This window comes from Sparus aurata, chromosome 15 (genome assembly GCF_900880675.1).
Source record: "Sparus aurata chromosome 15, fSpaAur1.1, whole genome shotgun sequence".
NCBI lineage: Eukaryota > Metazoa > Chordata > Actinopteri > Spariformes > Sparidae > Sparus > Sparus aurata.
In genome coordinates, this window is record NC_044201.1 from 13,132,208 (window position 1) to 13,148,196 (window position 15,989).

Genomic DNA, 15,989 nt, shown 5'->3' on the forward strand with positions numbered 1-15,989 from the left:
TTGCAAAACATATCTATAATGCTACAAGAATATTAATGGTATCTGGAAGCAGTGTTGTTGCACACACTAATTTATTGGGCGAACCATGCCGATGGCTTCAGAGCTTAACTGTTAACACTGCTTTTGTTCAACTCTACGCACTACTTGAGTAAATACCATCACGTCTAATAAAACTACTAACAAAAGGGAGAAATAAAAGGAATAAAATATGAATAAAAGATAATATTTAATTAAACTCAGAGTAATAACGTTTTTGGTTTTGTACAGTAGGGGTTAGTGAACGTTGTTGGGTGCAGCCCTTTGTTAGCAACTACAACATATGTTGAGCAATGGTAAAAACTACCTATGACACTGTTTTTAAAGTCGCATGTAGCTTGAAGTAGTCAGTCAAAACACTCATTTCATTTTCATCCGGCAACATCTCAGTATCATCCTTTAGGATCTGCAGTTTTATTTTAATTCCTTTTCTGAGGCAAATTACATGTGCACAGATGGCCAAGAGTCCAAATGTAACGATTGCATTTTTACAACTCAAATCCATTGGTCTGTCAGGAAAAACAAAGAGGGAACTAAGAGGACAACTACAGTCCTTGCAAAAACCCAAATAAGCTTACTCCAAGCCAAACTAGTGCGCGCTCTTCCCACCTATCTCCTCAAACCATTTTCTCCTACATAATCTCAAAACTGCACTTCAAACAAAATGTTTCAACCAAAAGCTCTGAGACACACTTCAAACTGAGAGGAGGGCGGAGAAAGGCGGAGGAGAGCCAAGAGAAAGAGAGAGACAGAGAGAAGACTGTATTGGCTTTGAGTTTCTAGGTCCTTCCTGCAAATAGTGGGCGTAACTGGGTGGGGGGGGAGAAGGGTGTCTAGGTCTGGTTATGGCGATAGATAGTAAGGGCAGGGTGACGGCGCTGTAGTGGGCCCCGTAAAAGTCGACCTCAATGAACGATGAGTGCCCCGGCAGCGTAACTCACAGAGCTGTCCTGCCAGTTCCTGCACTCACTCGACTGGGCGTAGTTCAGGAAAGAGAAGTTCATTTCTAAACCAGACTTCCTCAGCTCAGCCACAGCCTGCAAAACAGTAACATCCACTTAGTCATTGATTCACACCATGCGGCACGCCAAGACTGTTTACACACACACAGACACACAGACAGACACACAGACAGACACACTCCCATTCAGGGACAGGAGGTATATTATACAACAATTATTTAATTATTTATTCAGCATATCTACAGAATGTTAAATGCCATTACAGCAGGGGCCAGATGCATAAAGCTCTGTGTAGATTCACCACTTCAACTGTGTTTAGTGTACACACAAAATATCAATCCATGTGGAAATAGCACACATGCACAAATTTTGTTTCCACTTCTACAATTATCCATAAATGGATGTGGAAACACTGTTAAAAGTCTGTTTGCAGGGGCGCCGTTTAGCTCAGTTGGTAGAGCGCGCGTCCCATGTGCCGAGGCTCTGCAGCGGACCTGGGTTCAACTCCCGGCCCGGGTCCCTTTGCTGCGTGTCACTCCCCCTCTCTCTCTCTCCCTGTTTCCTGTCGTATCTTCAGCTGTTCTATCAATAAAGCCATAAAAAGGCCAAAAAAAAAATATATATATATAAAAGTCTGATTGTGTCGCATGAGCTAGATTCTCCCTCAGCACCAGAACAGCTGACATTACACATGACTGTTATGCACGCCTTTGGCTATTATAGTGTCTGTACATGTAGCTGTGAACCATCATCATGGTGACATCTCACTTATCATCATCAAATGTCAGAAGTTTGACCAATGAATTATCTATAGAGCTCGTATTGAAACAAAGTGTGTCGTCATTCATAATCAAATTAAAACATTAACAAGAAAGTAAAAAGAAAAAGAATTATGATCAAATTCGCTCATAGTAATTTAAAATCAAGTTCATAAATGTCGTATGGATGCACATTCTTCCTTTATAAACTTTACAGTTTGTCTGGGAAAAGGCATACTCCTGTTTTTGCATATACACATACACACTCATTTATACATCCATCCTCAGATGATGCTCTTCTTCTGTGGTACCTACATTTAGCAGCACTCCAATCGGGTGACGCCCACAGATGGTGTTGCGGTACTTCTTCAAGTAGTTGGTGAAAGACATGGGATCCAGCTGTTCTATAATGCCCATCCCCTTTACAAGCAGAGAAACATAATGTCAGAAAACCTTTATGTGCCCTTGTGTCTTCACAAGTTTTTCAAAGTATCCTGAAAGCAAAGACGATTGATTTTTACAGATAGCATTTTTATTTTTTTTTACATTAACACTTTTGTTTCTGACTTGCTCTTCCATGCCATAATATGTATGACAGTGCTAATAACTTCTTTTGCTGCTTCTACTCCAGTGATGTATGCTCTGTTATTTTGTTTATTACACATTTTTTTTGGTTTATTTACTTATGATCTTAAAATAGCAGTAATTCCTTAATGCTGTCTGTTCAAGAAAACAAGACACGGTCACGGGGGAAAAAAAAGAAAAATCTATATCACTATCTTCTCTGCCCTTCTGTACTTTAACTTCCTGAGGCATTGTGTATTTTTGGCAAGTACATAAAAGTTTCACATTAAGAGCACCTGACATGGTATAATTTGTATACACTACCAGTCAAAAGTTTGGATACACCTTCTCATTTAATGAATGAACACATATGGAATTATGTAGTGAAAATAAAAGTATGAAATAACTCTAAATATGTTTCATATTTTAGATTCCTCAAAGTAGCCCTTTGCCCACCCTTTGCTTGAGGTGATTCAAAAACTTTGAATTTGAGGTGCAGTTGCAAAAACCATCAAGCGCTACAACGAAACTGAAGGCACACTGAACCAGCATGGCTACTACAGCATCCTGCAGCGACATGCCATCACATCCGGTTTGCATTTATTTGGACCATCATTTTTTTTTTCCAACATGACCTCAAACACACCTCCAGGCTGTATAAGGGCTATTTGACCAAGAAGGAGAGTGATGAGTGCTGCACCAGACGACATGGCCTCCACAGTCACCTGACATAAACCCAATCGAGATGGTTTGGGATGAGATGGACCGCAGAGTGAACGCAAAAGGGCCAACAAGTGCTCAGCATCTCTAGGAACTCCTTCCAAGACTGTAGGAAAGCCATTTCAGGTGACAACCTCTTGAAGCTCATCAAGAGAATGCCAAGAGTGTGCAAAGCAGTGATCAAAGCAAAGGGTGGCTACTTTGAAGATTCTAAAATATAAAACATGTTTTGACTTGGTTCACACTTGTTTTGCTTACTACATAATTCCATATGTGTTCATTCATAGTTCTGATGCCTTCAGTGAGAATCTACAATGTAAATAGTCATGAAAATAAAGAAAAAACATTAAATGAGAAGGTGTGTCCAAACTTTTGACTGGTAGTGTAGGTATTATGGGTCCGACTCATTGTGACTTGAATATTTATTTAATATGTGCTTATTTCCTTAACAGCTGGTGATGTGGCTGATGATCATTAAACATTTCTTCTTCACACATGTTTCTCGAAGAGGGATCTCACATCAGAGCAAATATATCTGATGAATATATTTAGTTACCATTTTATCAAGATGCTCAATAGACCTGTAGATCTCCCCTTGAGATTCATCGTAGTATGTGTAGCGGAAACGTTGACCTTAAATAGACAAACATACATCAGTACAAAGCTGCACACAGTCATGGCACAGTAATGATGGTTAGTTCAACTTGTCCTCACATTATAAACATTACTCCTAACAGCAGAATGTCATTTTCATTGATTTTATTTGTCTGTACCTACCCCAGTGGCAAAAGTCAGATGAGATAATGAAAAGGTTGGAAGGGTCCGCCAAGTACTTGCTGAGCAGTTTCCCGTATTCCTGTTCTTTCGACTCACTCAGGGCTCCCACCAGCACAGGGACGATGCTAAACTCGTCCTTGTGGCTGCAACATTACATCACTGTATTAACAACTTGAATTTAAATACTGCATCCTGCATGTAGTATGATGAATCCTCATCATCATAAGTCTGCACAATGGGCATGGATGGAAATAACATCGGCATTAATTGTGTCTTATTGTGCGTCCGTCAGTGAAAACTAATGGGAAACCTCCAGCCTACTGAATAGTAAGCCGTCATTGGTGAGTTTCACCTTTATACCCTGGCCTGTAGGCAACACATACGTTACTAATAGTTCTTGTAAGACTACTGCAGGGTTTTAAGTTAAACTTGTATGGACGATGTGCGTTGAGCTTACATATTCTGTTCACTTCCTACCACCTGATCCCTGCTTTCCTGTACCACGAAACTGCCTGTGACACCTGCAAACCTAACAGAAGGCATTATCAATTGTGATTATAACACATTCCATGTGGCCCCGCACCAGTGTGACCCTGGTATTCAGAATGTATAGAAAGGCAATGAAAAGAATGAACAAAACTTAAGTAGTTTTGATCAAATTGACAAAGCTGGAACCAGCAAATATTTGACATTGCTCTATCAAGTTTTACAATAGTCAGAAATACATTTTTCGACCAGAGAGAAGATAGCTCTCAAATACAATACTGAGTCTGAATCCAAATGTCCAATCTCTGAACGTGTGGACTTCAGTCTGCACATACTGCGAAAAGTTTACTGTCATCATGTCCAGTGTGAGGGCATGAAAGAGACCTCTGATTACCTCTACAGCCTTCACTTCTACACATTTTGATATCATGATCTGGCTGAATATCATTTCTGGCCTCCAAGACTCAAGTTGCGTTTTAATAAAGTAATTGTTGTTTTGCTTCTTTGTCTCGTTCTTTTAGTTTTTCCAGTCTGAAATTGGAAAAACTGCAATGTCACGTCTTTATTGAAATGAATTATGGGACAAAGTCATCTTAGGGGCCCTTGTCAAATGGATGGATTGTGGGTTTGGACAGCCCTCAGCACTTGCAGACCTTCAGTGAATGTGCCTACAAAAACCTCAAGTCTGCAAGAGCGGTGAAGTCCTGACATTTGCAAGCAGTCTGAATGTAAACATAACTATACTTTGTTTAGAAGAAAACTCCACTGGGCACATTTAAGAAAAAGCTCCATTCTGTGAGGATGTTCCCTCTGTTGACCCTTTAGTTCAATGATTGCCACTCCTACGTGTATTACCTCTCCATGGCTTTAGCAGTGTAAGGCAAGTGCATTTCAATACTGTGCTCATCTTCATCTGTCTGCAGACTCATCCGCTCAAACAACCCAGTTTTCCAGAGGTCAGCATAAACTGTAAAACAGAGGTGAGATTCACTTCATTTTCAGAATGTTACCATGTCCATGTCTACAGATTAGGTCACCTTTGAAGCTAAACTCTCATTTATATTGGGAATCTAGCTGAACAAAACCTCATCGTTGAGAAAGCCTTTATCTAAAGAGTCAGGGAACTGTCTGGTCCATGGAGGATGATTAAAAATGTATCACCTCCCAAGACTGCTTAAGGTCGGCGTGTTGGAGCTCTGCTCAGCCAGACTATAACAATTATTATGAAGACGGGTTAAACATAGCTCTATGCTCTTTACCCAACTTTTTTAAGTGCAATGATCAAGAGTGACTGAGAAAATTGTGTTTGTCTCATTTGGTTTTTGGCATTAAAAATGCACTACTTTCTACAGTTAACCCTGTAATTGCTACAGTCATCTCTCAAATAACCCTTAAATACCCTAAATAATTAACCAGTCAGCATTTGTTAACATGTTAGATCAAGCCTCAAACACAAACACACACACACACACACACACACACACACACACACACACACACACACACACACACACACACACACACACAGAAAGAAGGCAATAAATTGCAACATCATGAGTGAAAACGGTGAATACCCTTCTGGTCGATTCTCAGATCATAGAGAGGTGTTCTATAGATTTCTGCAGGTGACAGGGCACAGCGAGAGAGGGGCACATGGTGTGAAGGTCCCAGGATGAACACCCTACGACTGAAGAGCAACAGAGCATGGTCTCACTCACTCTGTTCACAAAAGGCTATGATCTAACTAACCTCTGTACACTCTGTGGGGGGAAATGAAGATAAGAAACAGTATGACAAAGAATTTTCCTGAATAGACATGGGATACTGAATGACTTACGTAACAGAGGGATCAACCTGCTTGTAGGCATGTGCTGCACAAGCACCACAGTAGGTATAGCCAGCATGCCTGCAAGCAAAAGCATGTCATATTAGAATCAGACTGCGTCACAGATACCTTTTGACATGTTCAGATTGTCAACGTGTGCTTACGGCGCTATGATGGCTCTAGCAGGTCTGATCGTGGACTGTGCTTTGGAAAGCCAGTCTTCTAGCTGTGCGTTCAGCTGGGATCCTGAAAGAGTAGAAAACAGAAGAAAATGATCTCAGATCACTACTCCTAATGTTCCATCTATGCTTCTTTACGTGACTAAGAATGACACAGCAGGTCAGCATGAACAATAGCAGTTAAAAGATGAATTATCTGTCTGATCATCAATACAAATATTATATTGCATTTGAAAAACACAAAGATCACAAAGTACAATGTGATTTATACCAATATGTCACAACCACAATGCCCAAGAAGGTTTGATGTCCAAGTTGGGCAACAGTGGTTAATATAGCTTTGTAGATGAGGAGTCAGTATAAGCGAGAAATTATGATAAACTAGAATGAGATTCAACATAACCACCCCATATTTAATTCGTGGTGACACCTACTACAGCCCCTAGTATTTTACAAGATGGGCCTTTCAGTTAAGTAGCCATTATGTAAATCTAGAGCCAACCCTTGGTGTTAACAATAAACATAAATTAAATAAACATGCCTGCAATGATTAGCAAATATGCTACCAGTCATTCATTTTACATCTGTCCAGGGGTGCTGACATCATGTCAACATTAAACACATCTCATTGACATACATGAATTATTCTGCTAGAAAACAAACAAAAAGGTATAATTTATTTTGTGAAAAACAAACAAAGGAATCGGGACAGACTGACGTTAGCTTCACATACAGCTCATGGACATATTCTCTGCAATATTCAATAATAACAACGTTGGTGTCTCTGTCGCGTTTAGCAACTGTATCGCGATATGTTCTGTCGGAAATGGTTAGAGCTCACAATGCAGTAGGGCCAACTTAAAAGGGACAGACAGACAGAGAGACGGACAGAGAGACCGGCAGACAGACAGACGGAAAGACAGACGGACGGGCTTGCTGGGTTTAATAACAACAAACTAGCGGTTAGCTGGTGTAATGGGGGAAGGGGTGCAACATGAACCTTCAATTTTCTGCCCTGCCCAGTCCTTTGTTGCATGGCACAGAGTATCGTTATGTTATTCAGCAAGTCATGGTTGGGGAACAACACGACCACAAGAATACTGGCGATTCATGTGTAAATAGTTGCTGGCAGGTTGTTTAGGAAAAATGTCTAGTCTAGCCCCCAGATAACAGCTAGGCCAGGAAGTTCAGCAATAATAGCCAAGTTAGCGATTGTTAAATTGATAGCTCTGATATCTCGTTGGTAAATGCTGAGAAGCAGATGTCAGTCTGTTCTGAAACATTTCCCTCGACCAGCAGTGCTGGAAGTGCTGAATAAGCTCGAACCAGCCATGCACCAAATGGGATAACAGAGATGGGGGGGGGTTCAATAAAAGCTACATGTTAGCTCAGGCTTAGCCGACTTTTCATCAGCTGGATTCTCGTCAACATTACAACACTAACGTTAGCTGTCACCGTCTGCTATGACAAGGCATGCATTCGACAGTTTCTGATATCACTATAAAGAAGGTTTGAAAACGAAAAGCAAACATATACAATAAAACACACAGCCATGAGGTGGAAAAAAACAACAGCCAGCTAGCATACAGTGTGCTAACACAGACGGGGCTCTGTTGACAGTTACCCGAGGCAGAGTACCAGCTCCCGGCGTGACTTGCTTCTCTGCACACCACTCGGTTCGACATTTTGGATCCCAAGCTGCCTATCTTGGTTTGCTTAGCTCTTGTCAGGCGAAAAAAGTAAATTTGCAGGAGCCGGTGTCAGCTAGCTCAGAGAAGTAACAACGCCTGCTAGCTGTCTTGCTTGTAAAGACAAAGGGCAGCTCGACTGGAGAGACAGCTGGGCTAGCTAGGTAGCTCACAAGCTCAGTGTTCCGTCAGCTGGACGTTGTGTTGCTACCGGTTAATAAGTTAGCCGGAGAAAGCAGCTAACGTCAGTTTGATAGACAGTCCAGCGGCTGCAATGTCATGCAAATTAGGAAAGGCACATAATAAAAAATCTTTTTTTCATGTGCCAATATTTAACTGTCAGACGGGAAGTAAGAAGCACAGAGCTGTCAGAGTCGAGTCGAAGGATTACTGATTTGTCTGTAGAACCAGGTAAGGGGCGTTTCTGAAAGGGGGCTGTCATCGTGACGTCAAAGGCTTCTCATTGGTTGCTTGTTCAGCCAGCGTGAGGTGATTCGTTAAATAAAACCCATGAAATGATTGTTTGATTATGAAATGACATTGCCCGTCAGGTGAGCGGGTACAGTGTGACAGAAGAAGCAGGACTAGGAGGTTAACCAAATTCATATCACAGGGGAAAAGTACTGTCGGCTATTATCTTAAAAGGATAATGAAATAATTTAGTGTTGAATAACCAGACTCTACTTTAGTGTTTAATTCACATATTTTAAACTAAACCAAACCCTTGTTTTCTGCATTCAAATGAAACAACTGCTGAACATGCCAATGCAAATCCCTCCTAGGGGCTTGTTTGTTTCATTTGTTAGGGCTTTTCACACTGTACATTCTTAGCCCAGGACTATCCTTAGACCTAGGCTTAAGATGTTCCTAGGTTAACTTTTCACACACAGATCCCAGGGTTGACCCAAGCCCAGGACTATATGATTGACACTGCACTTCTACTTATCCTGGGTTAAGCACACATTTGCAATAAAGCTAAGATGAACCCTCCAGTATATGTTGTCATACTATTCCTTTTATCTTTCAACCTGTTTCACTCTGGCACATGCTTTAGTTTTGCTACTTACTGTAAATACCTTCTATATTATTCTAAATGTGAAAAAAAAAAAAAAAAAGGGAAAGTATGAGGTCAAATTGGTGCAGGATATAATTGCTGTAATATGACTTTAATATCTGACGTTGATAAAACAATTTTATTATCCTACAGGCCAAGTATGATGGTGTGTATCTTAAATTAGTTGAATGCCCTTCATCTGAGTTGATATTGGAGTCCAGTGTACATTCTCTTACTCCCTAACAAAGTTACATTCATTCAAACATATTACCATCCACATAGACTTCATAAGATATACCATGATACCTTTCCCAATTGCCAGAGCTGAGAACATTCTATGGAGATTCACTTCATATTCTCTGGAAATTCAATTTTGGCAATACATATCTGGAATAACTTTAAAAAAAAAGATGAAATCTCAATACCATCTACCTGAAAAGATCTTGTTCAGTGTTTAGGAGGAAATCAGTCTTTGCCTCACTATCATAAAGACACCCAATATTTTTGTATACATAATGTTTTTGACTTTTAGATGTGGCATTGGCACTGTGTTTGTTGGCAGCTTTTCTACAAAGTGTACACTTAGTGCAGATATGTTGGGATACACCAGAAGTTAACACGGTCAGCAAAGATTAATTAGGCCTTTAAGCCTCATGTTTAAGTCAGTTTTGTGGAATTGCAGAATGCTATTTCTTTTCTACCTCAGGTGGCATCTCCTGGCTGTTGAATAATGAACACCCTGGTCCTGAAATGTCTCCCGATGACCCAGTTCCTCCTGATGATGTGGATGGTCTTCAGGAAGCTGAGCTTGAGCTTCATGGAGGTAATAGAGCAGGTGTGAGAGAGGATGGATATGCTGGCAATGAAAGAGAGGGATGCTTAAATCCTAATGCCTTAGTCCAGCAGGTCCCACCACCCCACCATGGAATGGGGTGGACACAACAAGGTCATGCAGTTCATTGTCCTGAATTCTACCTTGCTCCCTTCCTTGTCCCCTATGCTGTTGACTATGCTGTGCCTTTTGCTCTGCCACATCCCCTTCCTTATGCTCATCCATATTGTTGTGGACCATTTGGGAGAGATGAAGAAAACTCAGAGACACCAATGACTTAAGTAGTTTAAACAAACTTACAAAGAGGAACACAATAAATCTGAAGTCTAAATGCTTACACTGAATAAACCTGAGGTTTCACTTCATATTGTTCTGGAGTAGCATTTGAAAAATATTGTGACTGACATAATTATTCGTATGACAACATGTCTCTTACATCTTTTGATTGACTTTTGTGCAGAAAAAAAAAAAAAAAAGGAATTTGATGTGTAGAATATATGCTTTTATTGTGACGGTTGAACCGGAAGCCGTTTTGGATTTGACAGCAGAACGGAACGCGAGGGCGGGGACTGTTATCCAGAGTACACACGGGAAAGCGGAAGCTAGCGGTAGAGGAGATGTTTGTGTTGTGATTAGACTCCCAAATTTTACTATTACATATGTGGCCAAAAATTATTTTACAGACCACATGTTTGAGATTGAGCCGGTTATAAATGCGATTTAAATGCTAAATTTGACCGTGTGCTCTTCTAAAAGTGGCTAACTCCGAGTTACAACTGGCAACAAGGAGACAGACGTGACAGTCATGTCGGCTAAAATGAACGCAGGCAGAAGCAAAGACAACGGCGAAGTTATTAAAAACTACCACAAGCAGGCGTTTGAGTACATATCGAAGGCATTAAGGATCGATGAAGATGATACAGGTTTGTGTGTTGTGTTTAGGAGTTGCTAGCTAGTGTGTTGTAGCATGTGACTGACCGCTTTAATAACAAACACCCTCTTCTCTCCTTTCCTCTCCTCTCCTCTCCTCTCCTTTCCTCTCCTCTCCTCTCCTGTCCGTCCTCTCCTCTCCTGTCCCGTCCTCTCCTCTCCTGTCCCGTCCTCTCTGTGCCATGGCAGGAGACAAGGAGCAGGCTGTCCAGTGGTACAAGAAAGGGATTGCTGAGCTTGAAAGGGGAATAGCTGTAGAGCTCACGGGACAAGGTAACATGCAAACAAACGTCCAGATGTAGGCCACTGGGTGTGCCATGTTCACATGATTTATCCATATACTCCATGTTGTGTGTGCAGGGGATCAATATGACCGAGCCAAGAGACTTCAGGATAAAATGGTCAGCAATCTCACCATGGCAAGAGATAGGCTTTCTCTTTTAGGTAAGTGGCGTCTAGTCTGCTGGTTTTTACAGACAATATTGTGTCATCTAAGCTGATGCTGGAGATCAATACTGCCCTTGTTCCACAGAGGCGACACTGGCGTCTAAGAGGCGCAGTGATCCAAAGAGCAGCCCGAATCATGCGCTTCCGCAACCAAAGCCTGTGCCTAAAAGTCAGCCTACAGCGCGAGGCGTGTCCAACAACATCAGGCCCTCCACTGCTGTCAGACCCTCATCGAGACCCGCTGATACAAAGGTGATTTCTTGATTAGATTTAGTTGTCCAGTTGATTTTTAACTCCTGATGAAGTGTGTAATGCTTTCTTGATATTTTCTCTCCTGTGAAGGTGGCCCCACGGGCGGGGAAAGCTCAAAATGGGAGACCTGCAGCCATGAAACAGCCCCCAAAGAGGGACATGAAGAACTTCAAGAACGTGGACAGCAAGCTGGCCAACCTGATTCTGAATGAAATTGTTGACAGGTATTTAAAAGTAACTACAACTTGTAAGAAACAGTGCTGCTAGCATACTAACTGAATCTAGAAAATGTAATCAGAATACCCCTGTCCTTATTTCACTACATTGGCTCCCTGTACATGCTATATCTGACCACACGATTTTACTTTTTACTTATAGAATTTTACACAGGCTGGCACCACCTAGTTTCTCCTCATGTGCTTTCTCTTAGCAAGACTCTCCTCCAATCTGCTTCCAACCCAAATTTGAGAGGCTAGCTCAGTCGACTCTTTCAAAAGTAAACTTAAAACATATCCTTTCGCATCAGCCTTCAACTTCACGTGGTCTGCCCTCAGCACTAAACTTCGGCTGTCCCACTTTTACTCAGTCTATGTAGGCTTAGGTATACTGCATGTTGTGTATTGTATTGCAGTTAAAGTCGCTCTCTGTTTTCACTGCAGCGGAGCGTCTGTGTCCTTTGAAGACATTGCGGGACAGACATTGGCCAAGCAAGCACTCCAAGAGATCGTCATCCTCCCTGCCTTAAGACCAGAGGTGATCACTTACGAACATTTTGTCTCTGCTCACTATATTTCTGCTTTTTCGGATTTACATTGAACACCTCCCCATATTTTGTTGTCCAGCTCTTCACTGGCCTCAGAGCTCCGGCACGTGGCTTGCTTTTATTTGGACCGCCTGGTAATGGGAAAACAATGCTGGTGAGTGAAGTGTTCTGTCCAACAGGTTCGTTCAAATTTGCATACAACTCCTGATAGTCTTCAGTGTCATCAGTGTCATCACAGCCTTTACTTCCTCTCTCAAGGCTAAAGCAGTCGCAGCAGAGTCAAATGCCACGTTCTTCAACATCAGCGCTGCCAGTTTGACCTCTAAATATGTAAGAAAAAACCTTTTAGTGCTATTATTTTTCTGGAGTAGCTCCAAACAGTACACTAAATTCAGTGTAACCTTTCTTGTCTTCACCATCACAGGTGGGAGAGGGCGAGAAGCTTGTACGAGCACTGTTTGCAGTTGCCAGAGAATTACAGCCCTCTGTCATCTTTATCGGTTGGTATTACTCAATTATTAATGGGCCAAATGTACCCCGAACACCAAGTTTTATACCTCCAAAAATTCTCATTTTGGTCTTATGTCACATTCAGATGAGGTTGACAGCTTGCTGTGTGAAAGGAGGGAGGGAGAACACGATGCCTCTCGGCGATTAAAAACCGAGTTCCTCATCGAGTTTGACGGGGTAAGAGCTGCAGCAGCCACAGCTGTCACTCTGCGGCCTCTGAAATTTGATCGCGAAGCAGCTTCAGTGTTTGAGTCACTGTTGCCTCCTTGGTGTTATTTTCACAGCAGCGCTTCTTTGTTTCAGGTGCAGTCAGGAGGGGATGATAGGGTGCTTGTAATGGGTGCGACCAACCGGCCTCAGGAGCTCGATGAAGCAGTCCTGAGGTACACGATACAGCTCCACATGCTGCACAATGATTTTCTCTTCTTGAAGAAGCTCACTAAAACTCTTCTGTTGCATTATTACAGACGCTTTGCTAAAAGGGTGTATGTGGCATTGCCGGATGCAGAGGTATTTATCGTGGAATCATTATCGTCGCTCATTACTATGATCAGTGAACTTGTTAGCTTTTTCCAGATTATTTAGTCACACGATGTAACTCTCGTCCCTCCAGACAAGATTCACACTGCTGAAAAATCTTTTGGAAAAGCAAGGGAATCCACTGAGCCAAAACGAGCTGTCCTCGGTTGCTAAGTAAGTATTTCCACACCGCACTGTTTTTCAGCTTTGGAGTGCACTTGCATTAATTCTTGGATTTGCAACTTGACAGAGCGACTGCAGGATATTCAGGAAGTGATCTCACGTCGTTAGCCAAAGATGCAGCACTCGGGCCGATCAGAGGTAAGACAGCTTTCTCACATCATCCTGTAGTTTGTGTATCTTTTAACCGCCACCATGAGTTAAACTGGCTTCTTTCATCATGTGAAAATTCTCCCTCACATAGAGTTGGGACCAGACCAAGTCCGAAGTATGGCCGCTAGTGAGGTAATGCTGTGGAAGTACTCCTGATACCAGATATATATTTCATTTATTCTTAAAAAGTCTCGAAATGTCTTAAGTTCACTTCAGTGAATATTAGGCCTTAGGAGTCGTTACTGTAACATTTTGATGTGGGACATCTTTGGTTGCTACAATCATTTAATCAGATTTTACTTATGGGTCATTCCATGCCAGCTCACCGAGGCCCTCATGTTCCTGTCACAGATTTTCTTGACACAATTCTTTTCTTCACAAAACTTATTTTGTCAACTTATTTGAACCTGCAGAATCATATAGCTGTAATCCAGTCTTTCCAAAAGTTTGGCCCTCACAGCTTAATTTGATGATTCTTTGTATGTTTATTCCAAAACTCATCAATTGTTTATTTTTTATGGTTTTGGGTTGAAAGAAAGGATCCTTGGCAACGTGTATTTAATCAAATAGTTGATGCAAAACAGATAGAATAATCTAATGAACCACAATATATCATTTTTTACCCAAATTAATCATCTTTAATTTTTTTTATTCATACCTCAACTGGTTTTCCAAACTTCTGTTCAGTGTAGTATAAGTGTATATGTACAGCTAAGGTTCCCGTGAGTTTAATCGAAGTACACATAACAGGACATGAACTGGGAATCATTCTGCATTCTGCATTCTGCATTCTGCATTCTGCATTCTGCGTGAGTTGGCATGGAATGACCCTTATCCGTGTTATCATTTCTTTTTGTCTGTTTTTAACTTTAAACTTTGTGCTTATTAACATAACTCGGTCTAAACACAACACATTAAAAAAAACAAACTCTACACTGGACAGCACATACATACACCAATCAGCCACAACATTAAAGCCACTAACCGATGATGAACACTGATCATCCAGTACAGTGCAATGTTCTCCAGGGAAACTTCGGGTCCTGGCATTCATGTGGTTGCCAGTTAACATCCACCCACCCAAACACCGTTGTACACCAAGTATACAACTGATGGCAGGATCCATGCAGTCCTCACCCTCCAAATCCACTGAACCCAAATAATGCACTGCCAACATCCCAATGCCAGACACCACAGGACACCACCAGGAGTCTTATGTCCTTTCCATGATGGATCGGAGCTGATCTGGCTGCACCAGATTAACTTGCAGTGGTGGTTTTAATGTTGTGGCTGATCGGCGTATGCTACAAACTTTAAGACTTACCTACAACGCTAGAATGAATCAAAGATGATTCATCCAAAAATCAGCCTTACATTTGTTTAAATTTTGATTAGAAATGATCATGAACAGTTTTTTGTCTGATATCTGTAGAGACCCTCATTAACTACCATTATATAACAGTATTTATCTGTATAGTTATGATCTTCTGTCTGTATTTACAGATGCGTAACATCAAGATGAAAGACTTTGAGGAATCCCTGAAGCGCATTAAGCCCAGCGTTAACCCAACGACTCTTAATATGTATACCAAATGGAACAAAGATTATGGTGACACAACGGCTTTCTAAACTCAGCAGTTAATTTTCACTTGTAAAAAAGAAAAAAAGTAAAGGGTGAAAGTAAAGCTACACCTGATTAATTGGTTTGAAACTACGGGTACACAATGTCATCAGCACAAATGAAGTTAAAAACCTGTAACACCTTCTGTAAGTTGGTGAAGCAATAATGTACAAACATAACATTTGGAGTTATTATTGCTACATTTCCTGTTTTACAGGAAGTATTTTTCCTGCAAAATTTGTATGAGTTTACTTTACTGTATTATTACCTTACTGTAACAATTGCTACCTGAAACTTGATTATTTATTCTTAAAAATGTCCGACAAAATTACAAGTGATCTTTCTTACAAGTGATTTGCCTCAAGGGGGCAGCAAGTTTCCTTAAATCCTGACATAGCATCAATGAAATTGGATTGTTTTGCACATGGCATTAGTTGACAGTGTTGATGGTATTGATCACCAAGTGCTGTACTTGTACAGATGCAGGAGTGATACTAATTGGGAGAGGATTTGCCAAACTGGGTTGCCTTTGTATGATACAGTTTTTCCATTTGTTCTCGTAGTATGTAGATATTGTATTGCTTTTGAAAGTTGGAGACCTAATGAATTGTTACGTCGCACAACTCATTTTGTTTTTTGTTCAGACACTTGTTGACATTTAGTTGAGTTGAGCAGAACTGTTGACAGCTCTCCATTCTCCTTATGTACCAATAAATACATCCATTAAATTCAA

The 15,989-nt window shown here is 41.1% G+C and overlaps 2 protein-coding genes across 2 annotated transcripts; one reads left to right on the top strand and one right to left on the bottom strand.

The window, feature by feature from the left end:
• Positions 1-207: 207 nt before the first annotated feature.
• Positions 208-8,423, bottom strand: memo1 (mediator of cell motility 1). The gene is made up of 9 exons (XM_030441866.1): positions 7,932-8,423; positions 6,293-6,374; positions 6,141-6,209; positions 5,878-5,990; positions 5,159-5,270; positions 3,818-3,960; positions 3,597-3,673; positions 2,072-2,176; positions 208-1,073 (listed from the first exon to the last, which is right to left on the bottom strand). Exons 1-9 carry the CDS (start codon positions 7,990-7,992, stop codon positions 942-944), a joined length of 894 nt encoding a protein of 297 aa, XP_030297726.1. The 5' UTR covers positions 7,993-8,423; the 3' UTR covers positions 208-941.
• A 2,008-nt stretch (positions 8,424-10,431) lies between these two features.
• On the top strand, positions 10,432-15,989 carry LOC115596624 (spastin). Its single transcript, XM_030441865.1, has 16 exons — positions 10,432-10,804; positions 11,001-11,084; positions 11,172-11,255; positions 11,344-11,510; positions 11,601-11,734; positions 12,170-12,263; positions 12,353-12,427; positions 12,532-12,603; positions 12,698-12,773; positions 12,869-12,960; positions 13,087-13,166; positions 13,251-13,293; positions 13,397-13,476; positions 13,553-13,623; positions 13,727-13,767; positions 15,139-15,989. Exons 1-16 carry the CDS (start codon positions 10,687-10,689, stop codon positions 15,262-15,264), a joined length of 1,437 nt encoding a protein of 478 aa, XP_030297725.1. The 5' UTR covers positions 10,432-10,686; the 3' UTR covers positions 15,265-15,989.